Source organism: Saccopteryx leptura, chromosome 3, assembly GCF_036850995.1.
Source record: "Saccopteryx leptura isolate mSacLep1 chromosome 3, mSacLep1_pri_phased_curated, whole genome shotgun sequence".
Taxonomy (NCBI): domain Eukaryota; kingdom Metazoa; phylum Chordata; class Mammalia; order Chiroptera; family Emballonuridae; genus Saccopteryx; species Saccopteryx leptura.
In genome coordinates, this window is record NC_089505.1 from 122,466,520 (window position 1) to 122,489,957 (window position 23,438).

Below are 23,438 nucleotides of genomic sequence, written 5' to 3' on the forward strand. Positions count from 1 at the left end.
CCCAATAAATTCACTTAAAAATGTTTGATACATTCTGAAGGTCCCATAGCCATGGCCACCATCACAGCTGCCTGGCCCATGCAGTGTCGCATTTGATTCGGACAGACGGTAATGAAACAATGGAGCCAAGAACTAGTGGGCCATTAGCTTTAATCCTAGCTTGCACTCGGTGAACAAGAAATACACACAGTGGAAAAACACTTCCTTTTCCATTCAGGGCTCCCAAAGCCAACAGTTCATGGCTCCGTTGTTTCATTACCATCTGTCTGAATCAAATGTGAACCTGCAGGGGCCAGGCGGCTATCATGGTGGTCATGATTACTGGCCACACAGCCACCTGGTCTAGGGCATTTTGTTATGGCATCCCAAGCTGACTGAAACAGTTTCTCTATAAAACAATAAGTAAACCTGGAAAAACTATGTCAGAAATCAATTTTTTTTCAGAACTCTGGAAACTAACCAAAAGCTTGTAATAACCACGGGAACACCTAATCAGAAAAAAGAAAGAAAGAAAAACAGCTGAATTTAAGTAAGAACAGTGTGCTTTGCAGTATTTTAACTTAACCCCTATATTCAGTTCAGTGATTACCTTGGAAATAACAGCTTGCATTCCCTTAATAGTACTGGACGAGGGAGCAGAATGGACTTCATTAGCAAAGACACATTCAGCTTGGAACCCACATGGATGAGCTACAACTTATTGAAGATGGAATGAAATCCATGTCTATTCTTATTCCTTCTATTTCAGGATTAGTGTTTCTGACTATATTGCAGAATCCATGGTACTTCATCACAGAACTAAGCACACATTTGGCTTAGGAGTCAGGGAAGTTGAAGACAGATTGATGGAAAAGTAGAGCAATTGATGGCCTATCTGCAGATTTTCCTCGTGGCCTCCTCAACCTTGAACCATATAAGAAAGGCCATTCTGAAAGTGTAGTTCAGTTTAGGCAAGTAAATTATTACAAAGCCATCACAGTGTCCAAAATTCTCATATCTGAGAAAGGAAAAAATTTTCAGAACATAAACTAAGAGAAAAAAGACAAGAGAAGCAGATCCAATAGTCCCACAGTTGATTGAAGTAGTGAAATTAGCTGATAAGTTTAAAATAACTGTAACTGATTTATTTGTTCAAGCATGTAGAGGAAGAGTTACATAATATCACCATAGTTTGGAATCTAAAATAGAAAAATACTTAGGATTTGTATAAGAAGAAAATATAACTTATGAGAAAAATTATTGAAAGAGTTTAGCAGCATATTAGGCCTGAAAAACACGGGATGTATGAACTGGGAGACTCTATAATTGCAAATGTTTAAACTGAAGAATAGAATATAAAGAAAAAAGGATAGAGAGATAAGAGGCACAATGACAAGATATAACATACACATAACTAGACACAGAAATGGAAAAGAGCATGATACTAAAAAACTACTTGAAGAAATAATGGTTGGAATTTTACTTTTTTTTTTTTTTTTAACAGAGAGAGAGTCAGAATGAGGGATAAACAGGGACAGACAGACAGGAACGGAGAGATGAGAAGCATCAATCGTTAGTTTTTCGTTGCGCATTACGACACCTTAGTTGTTCATTGATTGCTTTCTCATAGGTGCCTTGACCATGGGCCTTCAGCAGACCAAATAACCCTTTGCTTGAGCCAGCGACCTTGGATCCAAGCTGGCGAGCTTTTTGCTCAAGCCAGAAGAGCCCGTGCTCAAACTGGCAACCTCGGAGTCTCGAACCTGGGTCTTCCGCATCCCAGTCTGACGCTCTATCCACTGCACCACCGCCTGGTCAGGCTGGAATTTTACTTTTAAATTCATTTATTCAATGAGGTATGTGAAACTCAAGCAAGATAAATAAAACTAAAACCATACCAAACACATTATAAACAGACTATGAAAAATAAGTTGAAGTAAAAACGTTTAAGGTAACCTGAGAATAAAACATATTGTCTTCACATAAATAAAACAGATTACTAACTTTTTAACATATAATACAAAAGGCACAAAACAATGAAAGTAACTCTCTATAAGGAAATAAATTCTAATTAAGCTTCCTTTAAGTGACAATATCTTAAAAAATGTAGCTTAAATAAATATAAATAAATATGATTATATCAAATCTGAGAGAAGCAATTTTACTTTAGATTAAGAAGATATGGTCAAATAGCAAGATATCCTGGTTTTCTTTTTTTTTTTTTTAACATTGAAAGGCAATTTAATGATCTTAAAAAACAACTTAATGAACAAAAAGAGTACTTCACCAAGGAAATTGAAACTATAAAAAAGAACCAAACAGACATGAAAAACTCAATACATGAACTAAAAAATAAGGTGACAAGCTTAACCAATAGGACAGGCCAGATAGAGGAGAGAATTGGTGATATTGAAGACAGGCAACTAGAAATACTACAGAGAGAAGAAGAGAGACTCACAAATTTAAAAAAATGAGAAAGCCCTTTAAGAATTGTCTGACTCCATCAGAAAGAGCAGTATAAGAATAATGGGTATATTAGAAGAAGAAGAGAGGGAAAAGGGAATGGAGAACATATTGAAACAAATAATCAATCCTGGTTTTCGAATAAAATTCAATACAAGGTTATATTGGCTCTGGCTGGGTAGCTTAGTTGGTTAGAGCATCGTCCTGATATACAAAGTTATGGGTTGGATCTCTGGTCAGGGCACATAAGAGAATCAACCAATGAATGCATAAATAAGTAGAAAAACAAATCAATGTTTCTCTCTCATTCTGTCTCTTTAAAACAAACAAACAAAAAAAAACAAGCAAGGAAAGCTCAATCTGCATGGATTTTTATTTATTTTTTTTTAGTGAGAGTGTGAGGGCAGACAAGGACAGAAAGGAAGGGAGAGAAATGAGAAGCATCAACTTGCAGTTGCAGCACTTGAGCTGTTCATTGATTGCTTTATCGTATGTGCCTTGAACAAGGGGCTCCTGCCGAACCAGTGACCCTTTGCTCAAGCCAGTGACTTTGGGCTTCAATCCAGAAACTTTTGGGCTAAAGCCAGCAACCATGGGATCATGTCTATGATTCCATGCTCAAGCTCGTGATCCTGCACTCAAGCTGGTGAGCCCTTGCTCAAGTCAGTGACCTCGAGGTTTTGAACCTGGGTCCTCAGCATCCCATCCATTGCTCCACCACCTGACACTGCATGGATATTTGTATACTTCAAGTGTTCTAGTTTTTCAGAAAACCTGTCTCCCTGATATTTACTGGGAGCTGGGAGCATAGTGTGGCTAAAATATTTACAGATTCTCATATTTTCTTGAATAAATGCTCTCCAATTTTTAATATAAAATGAACAATCAACAAAATTATGCAGAGGTTACATTTTGCTATATATCTCTTCGTTTAAAGTATTCACCTGTTTGCCAATTAAGCCAAACATGTAATAAACATTTCTTCTTCTTTTTACTTACCCAGACACAACTATCTAGAATTTGGTGTGCAGTCTGTGTTTTGTGGGTATTGTGTATGTGTATTTATATGTATATATTTTATATTTTTAAATTTTATATTATTTCAAATTTATCACTACTACTAAACCTGAGTTATTCTTTTTTTTTTTTTTTTTTTGTATTTTTCTGAAGCTGGAAACGGGGAGAGACAGTCACACAGACTCCCGCATGCGCCCGACTGGGATCCACCCGGCACGCCCACCGGGGACGATGCTCTGCCCACCAGGGGGCGATGCTCTGCCCCTCTGGGGTGTCGCTCTGCCGCAACCAGAGCCACTCTAGCGCCTGGGGCAGAGGCCAAGCAGCCATCCCCAGCGCCCAGGCCATCTTTGCTCCAATGGAGCCTCGGCTGTGGGAGGGGAAGAGAGAGACAGAGAGGAAGGAGAGGGGGAGGGGTGGAGAAGCAGATGGGCACTTCTCCTGTGTGCCCTGGCCGGGAATGGAACCCGGGACGTCTACACGCCAGGCCGATGCTCTACCACTGAGCCAACCGGCCAGGGCTAGATTTACTTTAGTTATATTGATTTTGTTGTCACAGTTTAAATTTGGTTTTATTGTGATCTTGGTGGAGCTTTTACTTGTGGTTTTGTTTTGTTTTGTTCTTTGTATCTGGTTGGAAAACCTCCTTTAGTATTCCTGAAGTGGGGGTTTTCTGATGATAAATTTTCTCATCTTTTCTGTATCTGTGAATGTTTTTATTTCTCCTTTGTATTTGAAGGATAGCTTTGATGGGTATAGTATTTTTGGCTGAGAGTTCCTCTCTTTCAGAACTTTAAATATTGGGGTTCACTTTCTTCTAGCTTGTCGAGTTTCTGCTGAGAAATCCGATGATAATCTAATAGGCCTTCCTTTATATGTTGTGTTCTTCTTTTCCCTGGCTGCTTTGAGAATTTTTTCTTTGTTGTTGGTTTGTGCCTATTTCATTATGATGTGCCTTGGAGTTGGTTTGTTGGGGTTAAGAAAACTTGGTGTTCTGTTTGCTTTTTGAATTTGAGGCTTTAGTTCTTTCCACAGGCTTGGGAAGTTCTTGTCTATTATTTGTTTGAATATGTTCTCCATTCCATTTTCTCTCTCTTCTCCCTCTGATATACCTATTATTCTTATGTTGGTATTTTTGATGGAGTCAGACAATTCCTGTAGGGCTTTCTCATTTATTTTAATTTTTGAGTCTCTCTCTTATTCTCTCTGTTGTGCCTCAAGTTGCTTGTCTTCTATGTTACTAATCCTATCTTCTTTCTGGCCTGTTCTATTAGCTAAGCTTATTACCTTGTTTTTCAGTTCATGAACTGAGTTTTTCATCTTTGTTTGATTTGTTTTCATAGTTTCAGTTTCCTTGGTAATATATTCCTTTTGTTCATTGAGTTGTTTTCTGAGGTCCTTAAATTGCCTTTCTGTGTTTTCTTGTATATCTCTGAGTATTTTTAGGATTTTTATTTTAAATTCTCTGTCATTTAACATCAAGGTTTCCAATCTATTAAATTTTTTCTCCATAGATTTTTCCTCATCTATCTGTGCTACATATCTGTCTTTTGTATCCATGATATTCGATTTCCTTTTCCTTAATGGCATCTGAAGGTGGTTTTGTTAATAGCACCAATGAGAATTAATAAAGAATAAAAAGTAAAAAAAAATTTTTTTTATTACGTCTCTTTTTTCCCTCTTTCTCTTCCTCCTTGAGAAAATACCATGAAAAACTGTGAATTATACTGTGCTAAATGGAACAAAAACTACCTATAATGGAGGGCCTGAGTTGAGGAGAAGTGATAAAGGGGCAAGAAAAGAAGTAGGGACCCACAAAATGCAAAAAGGAAAAAATTTGGATCAAGAATAAAATGATTTGCTTGTAAATGATGGTCGACTGAGAGGTATAATGAAAGGGATAAGAGGGAAACAGAAAAAAGAAAATAAAATACTATTGAATTAAGTGGAACAAAAACTAGATAGAATGGAGATCCAGGGTTGGGAGGAATGCTAATGAGTTAAAAAGCGAAGTAAAAAGCACCCAAAATGCCACAAAGAAAAAATCTGTGTCCCAAATAAAAGAATTTGTTCATGAGTGAGGATTGAATGAGAGGAAAGTAAAAGAGAAAAGAAAAAACTAAGAGAGAGGGAGAAAAAACAAAAAGGGAAAAAAGAAATGAAAAACAAAGGAGAGAGTTAAGGGTTTTGAAGTGTAACCTTCATAGAGAGAAAGGAAGAAGAAAAGAAAAAAATGGGAAATGTAACACTTGTGGGTTATGTAGTTCAAGATGAAGAGAAAAGAATAAGATGGGCAGAGAATAAAAGGACCAAGGTGGAGAAAATATTTAATAATAATAAAGACAAGAAGATGAAAGAAACAAAAAAAAAAAGTGGAACAAGTTATAAAGTCTGTGGATTTTCTTGATTTTGAGAGGTTATCTTCTTCTTTTTTCTTTCCTCTCCCTCTTCCTGGTCAGTGGTTCTGTACCCCAGGCTCTGCCCCTGTGGCACACTTAGGTAGAGAATTGCAGTTGATGAGTCTCTATGGTGATGTCATATACTAGGGTTCATTCTTGTTGGTAGTTGGGGCTTGTTAGCATTTGCAGGCTCCTACAATAAGAGAGTCCATTTCCCTGGAGCCTCTCTCCTAGTCTCTCCTTCCTGAATTAGCACCCTGTTGGTACAGCTATGAGGTTGCTGCTGCCTCTGCCTGGAGAGTAAGAGCTCAAAGAGCTGGCAAATCCCCACTCTATCCCCACTCAGCACAGGGCTCTGGGTAAAGCTCTGCCAGTCAGAGCCGCCAGCATAGTCAGGCAGGGCTGGGAGGCAATTGCTCTCGAGGTGCTTTTATATGAGCTTCCAGGCATGTCCAGTATGCCTCTGCACTCTGTGGGACCACTCTCCTCAGGCGTTTTGCACTTTGTAACCTGTTTTGGCTGGGAAGAGGATGCCCTAGTTGCTGCTTGCAGAACAGGAGGTCTTAAAAGCTGCCAAATCCCTCTTTTTAATGTGCAGCCCTGAGTATGAAAGCTTTGCCAATCAAAGCCACCAGCTTAAGCAGGTAGGGGGACGTGTTGACTTCTGTTCAGTTCCCCAGGTATATCTAGTTAAATTTGCCTTAGCATTCCATGGATTGTTTCCTGCAGGCTTCTTCTTTGTTAAAAATCCTACAGCCTATCCTGTCTAACTTCTGCAGTGTTCTCTGAGGTTTGTTCCGTGGGAATGTGTTTTTCACCCTGTAAGGGCTGACAGGAAGTTGCCCTTGCCCATACGTGCATAGCAAGAGGCACTAAAACATATCACGTCTCTTGCCTTAGGTCGCTGATCTGAGAGAGACCTTGTCAATTAGAGCCGCATAAGTCAGTTGGGAGGTGAGCAGACTGTGGGTTAAGCTAATTTCAGTGATTGATCTGCAGATCTTCTAAAGAGACAGACTGCAAGCTGCTTCTGCACCCCTCCCCCAGCGCTTCTGTATTTTTTCTTCCCCAGGATGTTAGCTTGAATGGCTGGGTGAGGCGCCCCACCCACCTAGAGAAGTTTGGGCATAGGGAAGTTTGCTTTCGCCCACTCCCCACACGCTGCTGGGGGTGCAGGGATCACACCGAGACTGTGGTCGCAGCCCATGCAGAGGCCTCTGACTCTGCCCCTCTGTCTGGGAACACAGGTGCCCACTCCCAGCACTCGCTGACCAGGATATGGGGATAATGGCGGCCGCCGCTTGCCCCCTTTTGCCGGGTTCAGCATGACCGTTAGCTTGCCTGGGCTGAGTCTCTGCGGGCACTTCTTTCCTCAGCTTGGACATCTGTGCTGCAGCCCGGTTCCTTCCATGCTCCCAGCCCCCACTCTCTCTCAGTTCCAAGTGAAAGCAGCCCTTGCCCAGGTTAGTGAAGGAGGCTGAGTGTTTTGTTCTTCATCTTATTTCCTACAGGGTTGATTATATAAATATATTTAGTCAATTTTTCACTCGATCATACCTTCATGTTCAGTGTGTGGGACTTCCAGATGCTCCAAGGATAGATTTTTCTGTCACTGGTTGAAGAACTTGTTGAAATTTTGGGCAGAGGTATCGGGAGCGCTCCTCATGGTGCTGTTTCTCTGATGTCCACATTAAAATTTTACTCAATGTTTATAGAATTGTATATTTTTACTTGCATTTCTTTAAATGTTTCCTTTCTAGATTTAAGAGTGTATTATCAGTGTATATGTACTATATAGTAATATTTAGAATGTTTTATTGTATGGTTCTTATCTTAATTTTGTGAGTGACCTTTTAATATTTACTAATTTCTATTTAATTATATTTCCCCCCAGTATTAATATCTTTCCACATATTTTTCATAGAAGTTGCACAGTTTTCATCTTTTTTGTTTTTATTGAATATATTGGAGTGACATGGTTAACAAAATTATACAGGTTTCTGGTGCACAATTCTACAACACATCATCTATATATTCTATTGTGTTCATGCCTCCCCCAGGTCAAACCTCTGTTCATCACCATTTATCCCCCCATATCCTCCTCTACCTCCCCCCAGTTTTGGTCTTTGCATCCTGTCATTATGTTTAGTTAAGTCTCTTGTACATATCACAGACTAAAGAGTAGCTTTCTTTTTATTACTGCTAGATATGACATTTAATTATTGATGTAGATTTATTTTTACTTTCAGAGAGTTCCATTTTATCATGTAGATTATTGGTTTTATTCCAGTTATTCCCCTAATTTGTTATCTTATGATTTCATTTCCATCATTTATCAGTATTAACAATGTTTTTACAAAAGCTACAAATGAGATGCAAATTTGAATATACGAATATATTTATTTTCCCTCCACCTGGCAATTACTTGATTATATAAAATTGTGGCTCCATGGTTATTTTCTTTTGAGCTGTTAGCATATTGTTCCACTTTATGCCTTTGTCCAGAGTTCTAGATAAGACGTTTGGCACCTCTTTAATCTCTTATCTTCCTAGGAAATCTGTCAAAGAAACAAATTATATTGGAGGCACTGTAAATTACATTTTACTAAAGACAAGTAGTTAAAATAAAAACATGATTGAGAACACATTGCTTTCCTTTGAGGTGCCAGAGACATCTTTGGAAAATCCATGAGAAACAACTGTAATTTGATGTCATGAACTCAAATTCTCTAGCTTAAATCAATAAAAGAAAAATTTCTTCAGGGTGGAGCCTGCAAGGAATAAAGGAATTCTAGAAAGGAATCTGATTTAATTTGCATATTCTTTCTTTGCAGCTGAAAAAAAAGAGATACCTTAGTGAAACTTTAATCAAGAATTCCATCTCTCTCTCTTTCTCTCTCTGTACCCTCATAAACTGAGATAATACTAAATCAATATTTGTTTAAAAAAGGCTTTTTCACAACAAAACTGATATGTATGTCACAAGATAGATCAGAAGTTGAAGTGAGTCTGTGAATTTGTTCTTTAAAATTTTTCTAAATATTCCTCTCATCTTTTATTTATTTATTTATTTTGAATTATTTTTATTTATTTATTCATTTTAGAGAAGAGAGACAGAGAGAGAGAGAGACAGAGAGAGAAGTTGGGAGGAGCAGCAAGCATCAACTCCCATATGTAACTTGACTGGGCAAGCCCAGGGTTTCGAACCGGCGACCTCAGTGTTTCAGGTCGACACTTTTATCTACTGAGCCACCACAGGTCAGGCAAAAAATTTTTCTAAATATTCTTATTCAGCCTCCTGGAACTTGGAAACTTGTGAAACATAAAAGACATGGAATTGAAGTAATCAACTTTCAACATATGAAAAAGCTGAACTCGGTCAATAAATAGGCAAAGAAAGTAGCTACTAAAAAAGCAATGGGAATCATCATAAAACCCCAACATAAACTTGGTAGAATAAAAGAAAACATTAAGCAGCAGCTTGACTAGTCATGACACAGTAGATAGAGCATTGACATGGGATGCTGAGATCCCAGGTTCGAAACCCCAAGATCTCTAATTTAGCACAGGGTTGCTGGCTTGAGCAAGGGGTCACTGGCCTGACTTGAGCACCCAGGTCAAGACATGTATAAGAAGCAATCAATGGACAACCAAAGTGCCATAATTATGAGTTGATGCTTTTTATCTCTCTCCCTTCCTATCTGTCTCTAGAGAGAAAGAAAGAAAGAAAGAAAGAAAGAAAGAAAGAAAGAAAGAAAGAAAGAAAGAAAGAAAGAAAGAAAGAAAGAAAGAAAGAAAGAAAGAAGGAGAGAGGGAGGGAGGGAGGGAGGGAAGGAGGGAGGGAGGGAGGGAGGGAAGGAGGGAGGGAGGGAGGGAGGGAGGAAAGAAGGAAGGAAGGAAGGAAGGAAGGAAGGAAGGAAGGAAGGAAGGAAGGAAGGAAGGAAGGAAGGAAGGAAGGAAAAGAAAATCATAAGAAATACATTTGGGGAAATTGTTCTGTCTTTGTAAAATACAATTGATTTAATTATGAGAGGTGATTAATTTTTTTAATTTAAAAATTCAGCCGCTCATTTCTTTATTTATTTTTATTTATTTTTAAAATTTATTGGGTGACATGGTTTGCCAAACCATACAGGTCTCAAGTGTTCAACTCAATACAACACTATCTACACACACATCATGCCCTGTTCCTGCCCACACAAAGTCTCTTTCTGCCCACGTTTCCCCTTTTTTCCCTCCTTCCCCTAACCTCCACCCTCACTTTCCTTACAGCTATTGCCACTCTGTTTTCTGTATCCATGTGTTATGTATATATTTTTTCATTTCAATTTGTAGTCAGGTTTGACCATTTTTTTTTAAGTGAGAGTTAGAGAGAGAGAGAGGCAGAGAGACAGACTCTTGCAAGCCTCCTGACAAGCTCCCTACAGGGCAATGCTCTGCTCATCTGGGGCCACTGCTCTGTTGCTCAGCAAACGCATCCTCAGTGCCCAGGGCTCGAGGCTGCAAAGAGAGAGAGAGAGAGAGAGAGAGAGAGAGAGAGAGAGAGAGAGAGAGAAAGAGAGAAAGAGAAGTGGGGTGTGTGTGTGGGGGGGGTAGAGAAGCAGATGGTTGCTTCTCCTGTGTGCCCTAACAGGGAATCAAACCCAGGACTTCCACATGCCAGGCCAATGCTCTACTGCTGAGCCAACTGGCCAGGGCCAGTTTAACCATTTTCAATTTGGTTATGCTATCATGAGGTTGTTGCTATAAAACTCTATATTAGTAATGTAAGACATAGAGCATACATGATGATAAATTGAATAAATTGGGTCTTTTTAGTTCACTGCATTGTGTTATCTAGAGTTCAAATCAATGAATGTATTGTTTTGACCTTTTTTTCCCATGGAATTCTGGAGAAAACAAAATAAAGATACTGGATAAAATCTTTGAATGGCTAAAGGATTTTATTTGTCTCAATGGGATACCAAGGAGAAGCATTAAGAAATGGCCTTGCAGCTTCACAAACCTGAAAATAGAACTTGTTTCTTAGCAGCTCTGGTCTCCTCCACTATGAAAGAGGTAAAACTTCTGCTTGACTCTAAACTTACTTTAATTCTAATGGCTCAATAGGTAAAACAACTTGAGCAGAAGAAATAGGCTTCAGGCTCCTTACTGCTTCCCTCTATCATTAATCCATGCCTATGGACACTGGAATCAGGATGGGTGGTTGTTCTTGGTGGCAGATACTTGGATTGGAAGCATAAATCTGTATTCTAGGGAGCATACGCGTGTCCCTTGCATTGGTTTAATCTCAACCGGTAGACTTTTCAATTTTGCTGAGGTATGAGGAGTCTGACTCCAGGCCAAAATCTTATGTGTAATCAATATGTCTGACCACAGGAAATTGACCTCATACTTTGTCAGGTCCTATGTGGAAAAGCTGTCCTCTCCAGATCAGGCTTGGTGCACAGCCAATGCCTTGCAGTCTCTGCAGAGAGCTGCAGTCAAGGACCCTGACCCCGTTCCATAGGCAGCCATGCAAATATGCATATCTGCATTCCTAGCCCAGGACGTCCTTTTGGAGATCTTCATACAGGTTCTTCAGCTGAGATGCTTCCTAGTCACCTCTTCTAAGATCCATTTTTCTTTCTTTTTTTGGTGGGGGGTAAGGGCTGTCTTGAGTAAATTATTCTCCTTCACTCGACTCAGTACTTTCCTATTCCTAGTCCTTCTCTGTCTCTCTTTCTTCTCCTTAGCCCTACAGACCACACACCACTCCATAAAGCTGCAAATCCTTTTTTCCAGTACTCCCTTTTTACAAGACACAATTTTCCCACCTGTATGCATGTCTCTTGACCCTGGCCCAGAACTGTTTCACGGGGTGAACGAAAAAGGGAGGGGCCAGCACTATTTCCCTTCTTCTCTTCTACCACACATGTAGATGAAGGCTTGTTACTTTCAGTTTGGCTTTTTGTCCTAATTGATCACTTCAACATCTGGCTGTTCTCCACAGGTAGTATAGAGAAGGCCAAGAGTCAATGGATACAAAGATTTAGCAAAAGTACCCATTCTTTGTTGTTCTAGGTTGTGGGCCTTTTTTGTTTAAGTAAAAATAATTTCTCATGCCAGAATTTAAAAACAGAGACTTAACTTCTACAGGAATCAGAAGGCCCTGTAGGGGGAGCTCTCTGATGGCACAATTGGTTAGCATGAGGTACTTACACAGCAGTGTATGACCCTGTGGTTTGCAGCCTAACCTGGAGGCTTGCATGTAACTCATACTTTTTTTTTTTTTTTTAACCATCCTCACTCTATATTGTAGATTTGCTTTGTGTATGGGAGGGGAAAATCTACTGGTAATCGAGACTAAATATTTAAATAACCTTATATAACTTTTTAGATGTAACTTTTTAGGATTGTAGCTACTAGTGGAGTACAGTATCAAGTATTAAATTCTTTCTTCCTGGGTGAATAAACCTGCCTTTCTTTCCATTTTTATAAGATCATATTAGCACAATAAAGTCAGGACTTTCATTTCGGGGCCTTAGTTAGGAAATGTCTCAAAGTCATGTGCTTTCCTGTGAACGTGTTCAGACATGTTCATGGTCCACTTCTGTGGACGTTGAAAAGTCTTTGAAAGAGAAACTATAATATTAAGTTTTCAATTCTGACTTAGAGATCAAAATAGAAGAAAATACATCAGCCTTGAAAAACTCAGGCTATAGAAAGCTTTAGTGAATGCTTCCAAATAAAAAAAAAAAAAAGCTGGGCCTTTGAAGCTTGTTTGAGAGAGTTGTCACATCGTGAAGGCAAACCTGAGATGGTCGTTGGAAGCTGAGGCACTAACACTGGTACTTGTAGAAACACCAGGAGTTTCAAAAGTCTCCAATCAGGAAACCATTATATAGGGTATAGGTTTTGTTTTGTTTTGTTTTTCTTTCTACAACTATAAAGACACAAGGACTGGAAAAGTCACCTCTGGGGACATCCAGAGATCAGTCAGATGAATGATACCTCTGAGTTACCACCCTTCCCACTCCATTTACCTCTGAGTCTAAAGTAAACAAAGGAAGTGAGCATGGTGATGAAGACAATCAGAACACACAGGATCACAGTCACATCTTCCAACCACATAATATCCAATTCGAAATGTGGATCTGAAACAGGAACTGAAGAGAGATGCAAGAATTAGAGGGTCCCAGGTTTATAATAGATTTACTTTTTATGGTCCTATTCCTCCATATTTCCGGGCTTATAAGAGGGTGGGGAAGAAGTAGGCTGGGTCATGTAGCTGATCCTGCAGAGAAGGGTGCTTGGGCTCAGTCTGGAAGGGGCTGTATAGAGGCAGATACATCTTCTTCCTTGGAGCAGCATGACACTTGCTTTGGTTGGCCAAAGTTGAAGGATAGATCGATACATTGTGTCTTTACCTTTTTATCTGGTGCTGTAGGCTCTCAATAATTCTAAGACATTTAATTTGACTGGTATGGTGAAACAAAATAGTCTAGATTAATGAGGAGAGTCTCTGAAGTGAAGGAGATCTTAAAATTCTCAAAAGTCACCTCATCTGGAGTTAAATTCTCCTTTAAAGCGTCCTTTATGGATAATTCTAAAGTAGAAAACACCCCATCTTATACTATTGGTTGTTACATTTTGTGATGGCAGTACCATTGCCAACAGCTAGGATATCTGTTTCATTCCTGAACAGCTCTGCCTACTTTCCAATACCAACCGTAGTTTGCCTCACTGTCAGGGACTGTTCACTGACTCGTACTGAAGAGTTTCGGAACAGGCCTCCCAAAGATGTGCTACTTTGGCATGTGGGTTATTTTCAGCTGAAGGACATGAAGACCCTGCAGGCTCAAGAGAAGTTTTTACGTTTCTCTTCAAGAACTTAAATTGGGGTCTTGCCCATAATAGGAGTTATTACCAAGATAACCTGTTATGGCCTATCTATAGGGCAGCACAGACTTTTAATTACTGAATATTTGCTCTTCTTATGCTGTGACTTTTCCTTCTCCCCTCTGAAGGCCCAGGCATATTACTGTATTCCTAGCTCAGAGTGTCATATATACCTCATTATACCATTCTGCCTCTCGTGGATGTGAGGTCTCCGACTCTCTTATGTGTGTGGGGTCTTTATATGTATGTATATAATTAAGTTTGGTTATTTTTCTCTTGTTAATGTCTTTTGTTGATTTAATAATTAGATCAGCTGAAAGAACCTAGAAAGGTATAAAAATATCTCTTTTCCCCTGGCATCTCCAGCATGTAGAGAAAGAAAACCAAGATGGGGAGGATGGGGTACTGGGAGTCAAGGAGTCTTAAATTCATGGCATTGAAATAGAAATAACTGATGATATTATCATTAGAGAAGAGAAGGCTTATGAGGAATTATGGTTTCTGGCCTCAGCTTTTATGTCATGGAGGGAAAGGAGCCAAAATATTCCATGTTATCTTAGATTGTACAAATGGGGTATAATGTATTCACTTACTTAGTATCTACTTTCCCCTAATAATTTGAGATAAATTATTTGTCCTTGATGAGGTCAGAGATTTCTTTTATGATGGTAATAGAATGAATTTTTTTAAATGGCAATACTGTTCTGGGTACTGTAAAAAGGAATCAGAAAGTGAGGAGTCAGCAAGTCTCTCTGTGGGTCACATACATCTGTTTTTCTAACATTAAAATTTAGGAGAACTTCAAGCCTCTTCTCATTATGGATATAAAATAATTTAAAACCAAATTAAAGAAAAAACTTGGAAATAAAATAGTCCAAAGTTGCTAAGAGTATTTGCTCAGAGGAGTGTTTGTGTGTTTAATCTAAACCAACATTTTTTTATTTCCTTTCCTCTCTGCATGACTGAAGCTGGCCCATGCTTAGAAGGCAAGTTAAGATCATGGTGGGATGCAAGTGAGGAAAGGCAGGGCAGGACCTTAGGAAGGAGGGACGGAGGATGGCAAACACTTGCAGTCCAGTGTTCCTACCACATGAGGTCACCAGAGAAGGACTCAGGACAGAATCCCTAACTAGTGATAGTGACAATGATTAATAATAATAAAAGCAAACAATAATATTGTTTTTACTGTGTGCAATGCCAAGATAAAGGATTTTGATATAGACAAATTTAATCTAAAATAATTGTATAAAATATGTATATTTTATCATCTATATTTTACAGAGGACGAAACTGCAGTTCAGAGACTAAATAACTTTCCCAAGCTCACACACAGGTAATGGTATAACCACAGGAGTCTGGCTCTAGTCTGGCACTGATTCTGGGATATATATGGTGTACATCTCTTGAAGTTTTCTCTGTGCATAAACTTCACAGAAAACAGGCAAAGCAGATTATGTCTATTGGAGATGTCAATGCTGGCTATCTCTTTTTCTTTTTTAAAAATTTTTTAATTTTTTAAATTATATTTTGTATTTTTCTGAAGTTGGAAATGGGAAGGCAGTCAGACAGACTCCCACATGCGCCTGACCAGGATCCACCTGGTACACCCACCGGGGGGCGGTGCTCTGCCCATCTGGGGCGTCGCTCTGTTGCAACCAAAGCTATTCCAGCGCCTGAGGCAGAGGCCACAGAACCATCCTCAGTGCCCAGGCCAACTTTGCTCCAATGGAGCCTTGGCATGCAGGAGGGGAAGAGAGAGACAGAGAGGAAGGAGAGGGGGAGGGGTGGAGAAGCAGATGGGCGCTTCTCCTGTGTGCCCTGGCCGGGAATCGAACCCGGGACTCCTGCATGCCAGGCCAATGCTCTACCACTGAGCCAACCTGCCAGGGCTTTGGCTATCTCTTTTTCGAAGAAACAATTCTCTGCATTTAGGAAAGCAATCTGATTTACTGTAAAATATTCAGAATAAGAGACCCATGATTCAAATCCCAGGAATAATCTTATTACTTGCCATACCAACTGATATGAGTTAATCAGATTTATGTTCTGCTGTATCTGCATCACCAAGGTGGAGATGATTATAGACATTGCATAAGATGTTACAGATTTAAAGTATACAACGGTTATGGAAGTTTCTGGCACTTCATATTTGTTAAATGAATTAGTAAGTGATTTCTCCATTGATAATCACCAAGAAGAAAATTAATCCAGAAAAGGCAGGGCAAACAGAAAGTTGGCTGTATAGGGAGGGAGGCTGCTAAGTGAGACATTTACAGAGGAAGCAATATTCTCAGGAGAAGTCTATTTTTAAGTAAAGAGAAGAAAGGTCAGAAGCAATTAAATAAGAGGTTAGTAGATGGTCTGGCTCTGGCCCTACCTAATGATCAGCAGTTGTGAGCAATGTGTGTAGAGTCCTCTGTGAGGACTTGGTTATAGGTTCTCAGGATAGAGCAAGCAAAAACAGACGTTTAATTTTGTGACTCATTCTTAAAGATTTCAGGTCAGCTTTGACAATGACAATGACACTGACTTGCAGCCTATCCGTGAGGCTTTGAGTTATCTCCTGGGAGCTTCACAAATCACTAGGTGCCCAGCTATATTGCCCTGCAGTGATTATTACTTTTCACAAAATAGCTGACTAAATCTCTCTCTTGTTATTTCCTTTTCAGAGCAGAACAGTACAGGTGTTGAAACAGAGGGCTGCAGAATCTAAATGTCTGAGCTGGAGTCCAAGCTCCACCATCACTTAGCTATGTAAATAAGCTATTCAACTTCTTTGTGTACCAGAATTTATCACCAATAAAACCTAATTCACTGAGGAATAAGTACAGTTGATGATTGAAACTCAGGGGTTAGGGATGCACATCACCTGCACAGTTGAAAATCTGCCTATCACTTTAGACTTCTTCAAAATTTAACTACTAACAGCCTGTTGTTGATTATTAGCCTTACTGACCACATAAAAACTACACATATTTTATATGTTATATGTATTATATACTGCATTTGTACAGTAAATAAGCTAGAGAAATATGTTATTAAGAAAATCATAGGAAAACATATGCACATATTTTACATGTTCATAATCTAACTTTCTTTTATTTTTCTCAATATTTCTAGGCTACCAGTTTCACCTGGGAGCTTTTTCAAATTGTCACAAGTCTCTAAAAAATTTTTAAAGATATTTATTGAAAAAATTCTACATATAATTAGTCCTATGTGGTTTCAACCCATGTTGTTCAAGGGTCAATTGTATATTAATCTATATAAAATTAATAATGCACACAATATAGAAAATATATTACATATTATTATAGCATCTTGCTTATTTCTGCTGATACTGATGGATGTGGCATTAAATCTGCTAACATAGTTAATATGCCAAACTCAAGTATGGACTTTCTTAGATAAAATGTAAAAAACATTTTCAGTATGAATTGATTTAAGGTAATTCATATCTTAATTTCAAAGGAGAAAATTACTAAATAAAATCCTCTGAATAATCCAGCCCTACTTTATGACTTCCACATCGTGAGTTTTTGGCTTGTGTTATATCTCCAGTCTATAATGAAGAATTACCTTACCTGGCTGATCACTGCCTTATAAACATCATTTCCATGGGGATGTCGAAGATAGAGCTGAGGACACTTTTCAGATGTATTAGATTCAGTTACTCCAAAATTTACACAATTTTCTTTTTAATTTCACCCTCAATGAGAGCCAAAGATAAAGTTCAGTTTCAGGTGTCCATGCACACTTTAAAACTGAGCAAATTTTGTGTGGACATGAATTATTTTAGAGGATCCTTCCCTGTGATTCAGTCTCTAACAGAAATCTGTGTCTCCCAAAAGTTTAAGGTTTACTGAATTACTACACTGCTTCCCCCAAAATAAGACATACCCTGAAAATCGGACCTAGCACAATTTTTTTTAAGCTTAGAAATATAAGGCTTCCCCTGAAAATAAGACCTAGCATGTTTTTAGGGGCAAAAATTAATAAAAGACATTGTCTTATTTTCAGGGAAACAGGGTAGATTGTTGTACATGGAAATAGAGTCACAAGAAATTCTTGATGGAATTCAGAATTTGGCTGGTTATGCTGATGCTTGTGATGACATGATTACAATACATTAATAAATGTTGATTTTTTGTTCAACAATAAATGCGAAGTCTTGCTCATGGAAAAATAAGACATCCCCTGAAAATAAGACCTAATGTGTCTTTAGGAGCAAAAATTAGTATTAGACACTGTCTTATTTCTGGGAAAACATGGTACCTCCTCTAGGCTAAAACCATAACAAATATTGGCATCTTTTCTTAGGTGAAATGATGACTGAGGCTATTAAGACTAAAGAAAGTATTTTCATTTCCTAAGGGGCAGAAGCATCAACAGTTTGTATCATTAATCACAAAATATTCAGGAGGCTGTAATCCAAACCCTGTGACATGAGGTCCAAGTGTTGATTGGCCCTGTAATTCAAACACATATCACTCTCCTTTGGCTAAATGTTTTACCAGTGACAGGGTTTTTGGAAAAGAAAATATTTTTGGAAGTTCCCACCTTTTTGATCCCACATACCTCTGCTTTTGTGATGTAAATAGAGAATGAGGGAGGTGATTACACCAATTGAAGACAAGATTATTAATATGCCCACTAGTATAGGAGCTCTCAATTTTCTGGAGCAATCTGAAAAAGAAGACATAAACAATCACTGATTATTGGTGGGGAGGTATTTTAGATTGGGGAAAAATGCACCAAGAAAGCGAGAGCTATATTTTAATGTCATCCTTCTGTATTCATTAATAATAAGACTAATAAAAGTAAAAACAGAATAGGACCAAAGCATTGGTTTAAGAATTGAAAGGACCTAAAATTTTTTAAATATTAGAGCTGAAGTTTCTGGTGTCTAGGACAAGAAGCAGAGCTGTTCTAGGGTGTCCCAGGCTTTTGGCTGAGGCTAAATAGACCTGGAGAAAAGGAACTCATTTCTTTTCCTCCATCTAGCACACCCATCAGTGTGCCTTTACTAGAGAGCATGACATTTATCACTTTACCCAGGTGTGAAAGAGGCCAGGAGAAGGGTAGTTCTAGAGACCTCTGACCACCTAAAATTTTCATGAATCAAAGGGTCATTAAGCAACATATTATTTAAAATCTTATTAAGCACATATTATATTGTCTTGTGTCTATCTAGTCTTTCCATGAAAATCTTCTATGGTGCGGGGGCTCACTACCACAAGCAGTGCCCATTCTTCTGCCAGAGTTCTAGGCAGTTTCACTTAGTGGGTAAATTATAGCATACTAGGACCCATGAGCATTATTGTGGCATAAGAAGTCCCTCATTTCTGTCCTTATCCTCTCCCTTCAACAACAAAATATAGCACCCACTCACAAAAGAAGTGCTTCTGTGAGAATTGTGAGACACAGGACCATATACCAAGGAACCTAGAAGGATTGTTGCCCACCTGTGCATCTGGTAGTAGGCAGGCAGTCTTTGTTACAGACTCTGGAACATGCAGAAGACTGTACACTGGATCTTACTCCATTCTGCTGTAGTTCTGAAACATATGTAAAACATTGACTTAAGTCATTACCTACCTATTTTGAGAGCCTTGTGGAAATCCAGTTTTCTCGAGGAGAAGTTCCAGCACTCCACTGGAGCAAAAAATATATAAGTGTGGATGCATTGGAAAGGGTAAGAAAACCAGCCTGACCCTTCCCCGAGGACGCACAGTTTAAGACTAAATGAGATGGCTGTAGTTTCTCCCCTAGGGATGAGAGAGCCAGCGAGTAAATACCTGTCTTCTCCAGCTATGCAGGAGGTTCCAAAGAGACTCATTCATCTCTCAGCATATCCAGTGTATTCACCAGTGGGGGAAAGGAAACAGATTAGGAGACTACACATAAGATTTAAGGAGGGCATTAATGGGATAAGGTTCTTGCTGACTGCATTCTGGATTTCATCAAGAAGATTGCCTATGAGGTAAGGGGAAAACCTGACCCAAGGATTCCCCCAAATTGAACTGCTGGCATGCCCAGCACACCACAAGCCAAATCCACCCCTCCCTGAACTTTGTGTCTGGCTCCCTGTTTCTGCTCTGGAGAGCAACAGTGAGAGCAAGTGCTGGTATACAGGGAGCAAGAGCAGAAAGCAGGCCAGGGTGTGCGGGCAAGGGAGAACTGCATTGCCACCCTCAGGGAGAAAGACAGACTGGGAGCAGCCTGGTGTGTTGTAACATCCAGAAAACACACGCAAGCTGAGGATTTCTGCCATATATGGTTAGAAGGTCTGAGAGAGCCTCAGAATCTATAACAGCTGCAATCATATATTTGAGGAGGGGTTAATATCCAAACTATATAATGAATTCATACAACTCAGTACAAAAAATAAAAATAAATTCAATTTTTAAAGTGGACAGAAGATATGAGTAAATGTTTTTTTTTTTTCTGAATAAGACATACAGATGGTCATCAAGTACAAAAAAAGACGCTCAACATCACTGATCAACAGGGAAATTCAAATCAAAACCACTAGGAGATATTGCTTCATACCTGTTAGAATGGCTATTATTGAAAAGACAAGAAATAACAAGTGTTGGCCAGAATGTGTAGAAAAAGGAAGGCATGTCCAGTGTTAGTGAGAATGTAAATTGGTGTGGCCACTATTGTAAAAAGCATGAAAGATACTTAAATTTTAAAACTAGACCTACCATTCTAGCAATTCTACTCTGGGTACTGTCATGCACCATATAAGGACATTTAATCAACAATAGACTACATATATGATGGTGGTCTCATAAGATTATAATGGAGCAGAAATTTTCTATCTCCTAGTAAAGTCTTAGCCAGCATAATTAGGGTAGCACAATGCATCACATGAATATTTACCATTGTGTTACAGTAACCATCAGTATTCGGGAGTGTAACATGCTGTACAAATTTGCAGCCTAGGAGCTGTCAGGTACAGAATTTGTCGTCCCCAAAATATATCTATTTGGCATAGAATTGTTTTAGTTTTGTTAATTTTAAGGAACTGTAGACATGAGAGAAGCTCTGAAAACCAAGTAAAAGTTAATAAATTTACATTGTAAGGGAAATCTCCATTTGTATGGGTGTCTTTATAGTTGTACCAAGAAGAGGATAATGACCTTGTCTCTAGAAACTTTTATCAAGGCCTGTCTCTAGAAACTCCTATCAGTGCAGAAGGAAATGACTTAAATATGCATGACTGTTAATGTTGGTAGGTAACTAGACTGTTGTAAGGTACCAAAAGCTACAGAATTAATATTAATATTTTAGGAAACTTAAAGAACATTTTATTAATTTTGGCTAGGTATGCGGAGAGATTTTGAAAATGATCTTTGTACTTGTGTAATTAGCATCAATACCAGATGCCTGATAGCATTGTAATGTAATTGAAGAGGGGAAGGAAATTTGGATTCTCTGACCTCCCCCCACCCCATATCTATAAGGAAATAGGTAAATAGCTAACCAGATGCAGGAAGAGAAAGATTAAAATAAACGTTTTCTTATATTGATGGGCCATTTACAGGCATTTATCCCCATGAAAACTACCCCTCCCCTCCTGAAAGCGTTTAATGTATATAGGAATATCTTTTAATATGTAAAGTGACATTCTTACCATTGTTACCTTGTAAGTTTTAATGTGTAGAAATGTCTTTTTATGAATCCTATAGACAAATGTTATAAACTTGCTAATAAATTGTGTTCCATCCCCCCTTCATCCTTTTCTCAAACCTGTATAGGTGAAAACAAAGGTTATAAACTTATGTCATGATGTCAAGCTTTTCCCCCACCCATGTATAATTAAGGGTATATAACCAGCCCCTAGAATATTATAAGGGCACACGATTTGGGACTGCTGCCCTGTGTAAGCTATATGCAGTTGGCATATTTCATAAATTTCCTCCTTTAATAAAACTTTTCCAAATTCATCTGGACTAGGTGTCTCTACATAAACTTGATGAAATGAGGTACAGTGCCTTTCAGAATCTGGGGTGCAATACTTTATAACAAGACATTGATGGAGAAAGGAAGTTGGACATTATATTTAATAAAAATGGAAAGCCTGCTTCAACAGGAAGCTACAGCATTTACAATTTTGGACTGGGGTGGTAGGAGTGGGGGCAGATGGCTTAAGTAAAGAGATTAACACTCCCTCTCTTGTTCAAGGAGGAAGGACTGCTTTTTCCAGCTTCCCGGGGTGTGAGGAAAGATGCTGCTGGGAGGTGTTTCTGTGCTTCCTCTTTGAGGCATGCACAGTGAAAGCCAAAATGGCAGCCATAGAGCCCTGACAGTCTAGACTGGAAGAAGGTTCTGATTCGTTAGTGGCAGGAACTGATATAAACCTGCAAAATTTTAAAGACACGGGTTGGTTGACTTAAGGAAAAGCTACTTCTTCCCAGCCCAAAAATATAAACAGAGGCTGAACAATAATCCAGCCTTTTTCTCTGCCTTTCTGCTTGTAGACAAGTGCTTACTTTGTTTGCTCCCAATGCTGAGTGGGCTGGCAGCCACCTGCAGACCGGGAGCCACATGTTCTCCCAAATACAGGCTTTGAGCAGCACCTGGACTAAACTAAACTTTGATAGGGACTAAACCATAATGCAGAATACCTGAACTTTGGTCTTTATACCGTTCTCAATGATGACAAGACTGAATGTTTCCCCTGGGTAGGACAAATGGAAATGAGACACTGAAAACCAATGGGCAGCCTCCTATTTCAACTCTAAAAAAATCTTACTGCAAACTTCTAATCTTCTCCAAATGAAGGTCTTGTGCAATGTTTTTCTGTGACCTCATAGAAGAATTATAATTCCATGTGCAACATAACAGCCTTACACTTGTGTACTGTGCTTTTCTGGTGACTCCATATAACTGACTTCTCCAACCCAACATCTTCTTTAGCCCTCAACTGAATATAGTATGTAAGGTGTCAGCTTTTGACATTTTGGTGAGCTACTTAGTTTCCTGGGTCTCTTCCATGTACACAGGAGGTATACATGTTATTAAACTTTGGTTTGTTTTTCTTGTGTTAATCTGTTTTTGTTGTTGTTGTTCTGTATTATGGTGATGTCTCAGCCAAGAACCCAGGAAGGTGCAAGGAAACTTATTTTTTCTTCCCTATAGAGCAATAGGCTATAGCAGATAGCCTATGTGTATAGTAGGCTCTACCATGTAGGTTTGTGAAAATACACTCTGTAATGTTTGCACAATGATAAAATTGCGTAATGATGCATTTCTCAAAATGTATCTCTGTCATTAAATGGTTAATGACCATAATTTATTTGAATAAAATAAAATACTAACTTAAAATATATGCATCTTCATATTTATTGCAGCATTATTTATAATAGCCAAGATACACACATAACTTAAATGTCCATTAATGAATGAATGGATAAAGAAAATGTGCATGCACACACCCATACACTCACACACAGAATAAAATGTTAAGTAGCTATAAAAAGGAATAAAATTTTGATATTTGTGTCAACATAGATGGACCTTGAGAGTATTATGCTAAATGAAATAATTCAGAAAGAGAAAGACAAATACTGTATGATTTCACTTATATATGGAATCTTAAAAACATTTTCTTAAAACAACAAGCTTATAGATTGAGAGAACAGATTGGTGATGGGCAGAGGGAGAGCATGGGAGGATGAGCAAAATGGG

General features: G+C 38.7%; 1 protein-coding gene across 1 annotated transcript in view; it reads right to left on the reverse strand.

Annotated features, from left to right (window-relative positions):
* Positions 1 to 236: 236 nt before the first annotated feature.
* LOC136398309 (putative selection and upkeep of intraepithelial T-cells protein 1 homolog) overlaps positions 237 to 23,438 on the reverse strand; it is a 44,926-nt gene continuing 21,724 nt past the window's right edge. Inside the window, exons 5-8 of the mRNA XM_066372655.1 lie at positions 19,205 to 19,297; positions 18,318 to 18,425; positions 12,884 to 13,006; positions 237 to 388 (exon numbers count right to left, since the gene is read on the reverse strand). Of these exons, the coding sequence (XP_066228752.1) occupies positions 237 to 388; positions 12,884 to 13,006; positions 18,318 to 18,425; positions 19,205 to 19,297 (476 nt within the window). The remainder of the gene's footprint in view (positions 389 to 12,883; positions 13,007 to 18,317; positions 18,426 to 19,204; positions 19,298 to 23,438) is intronic.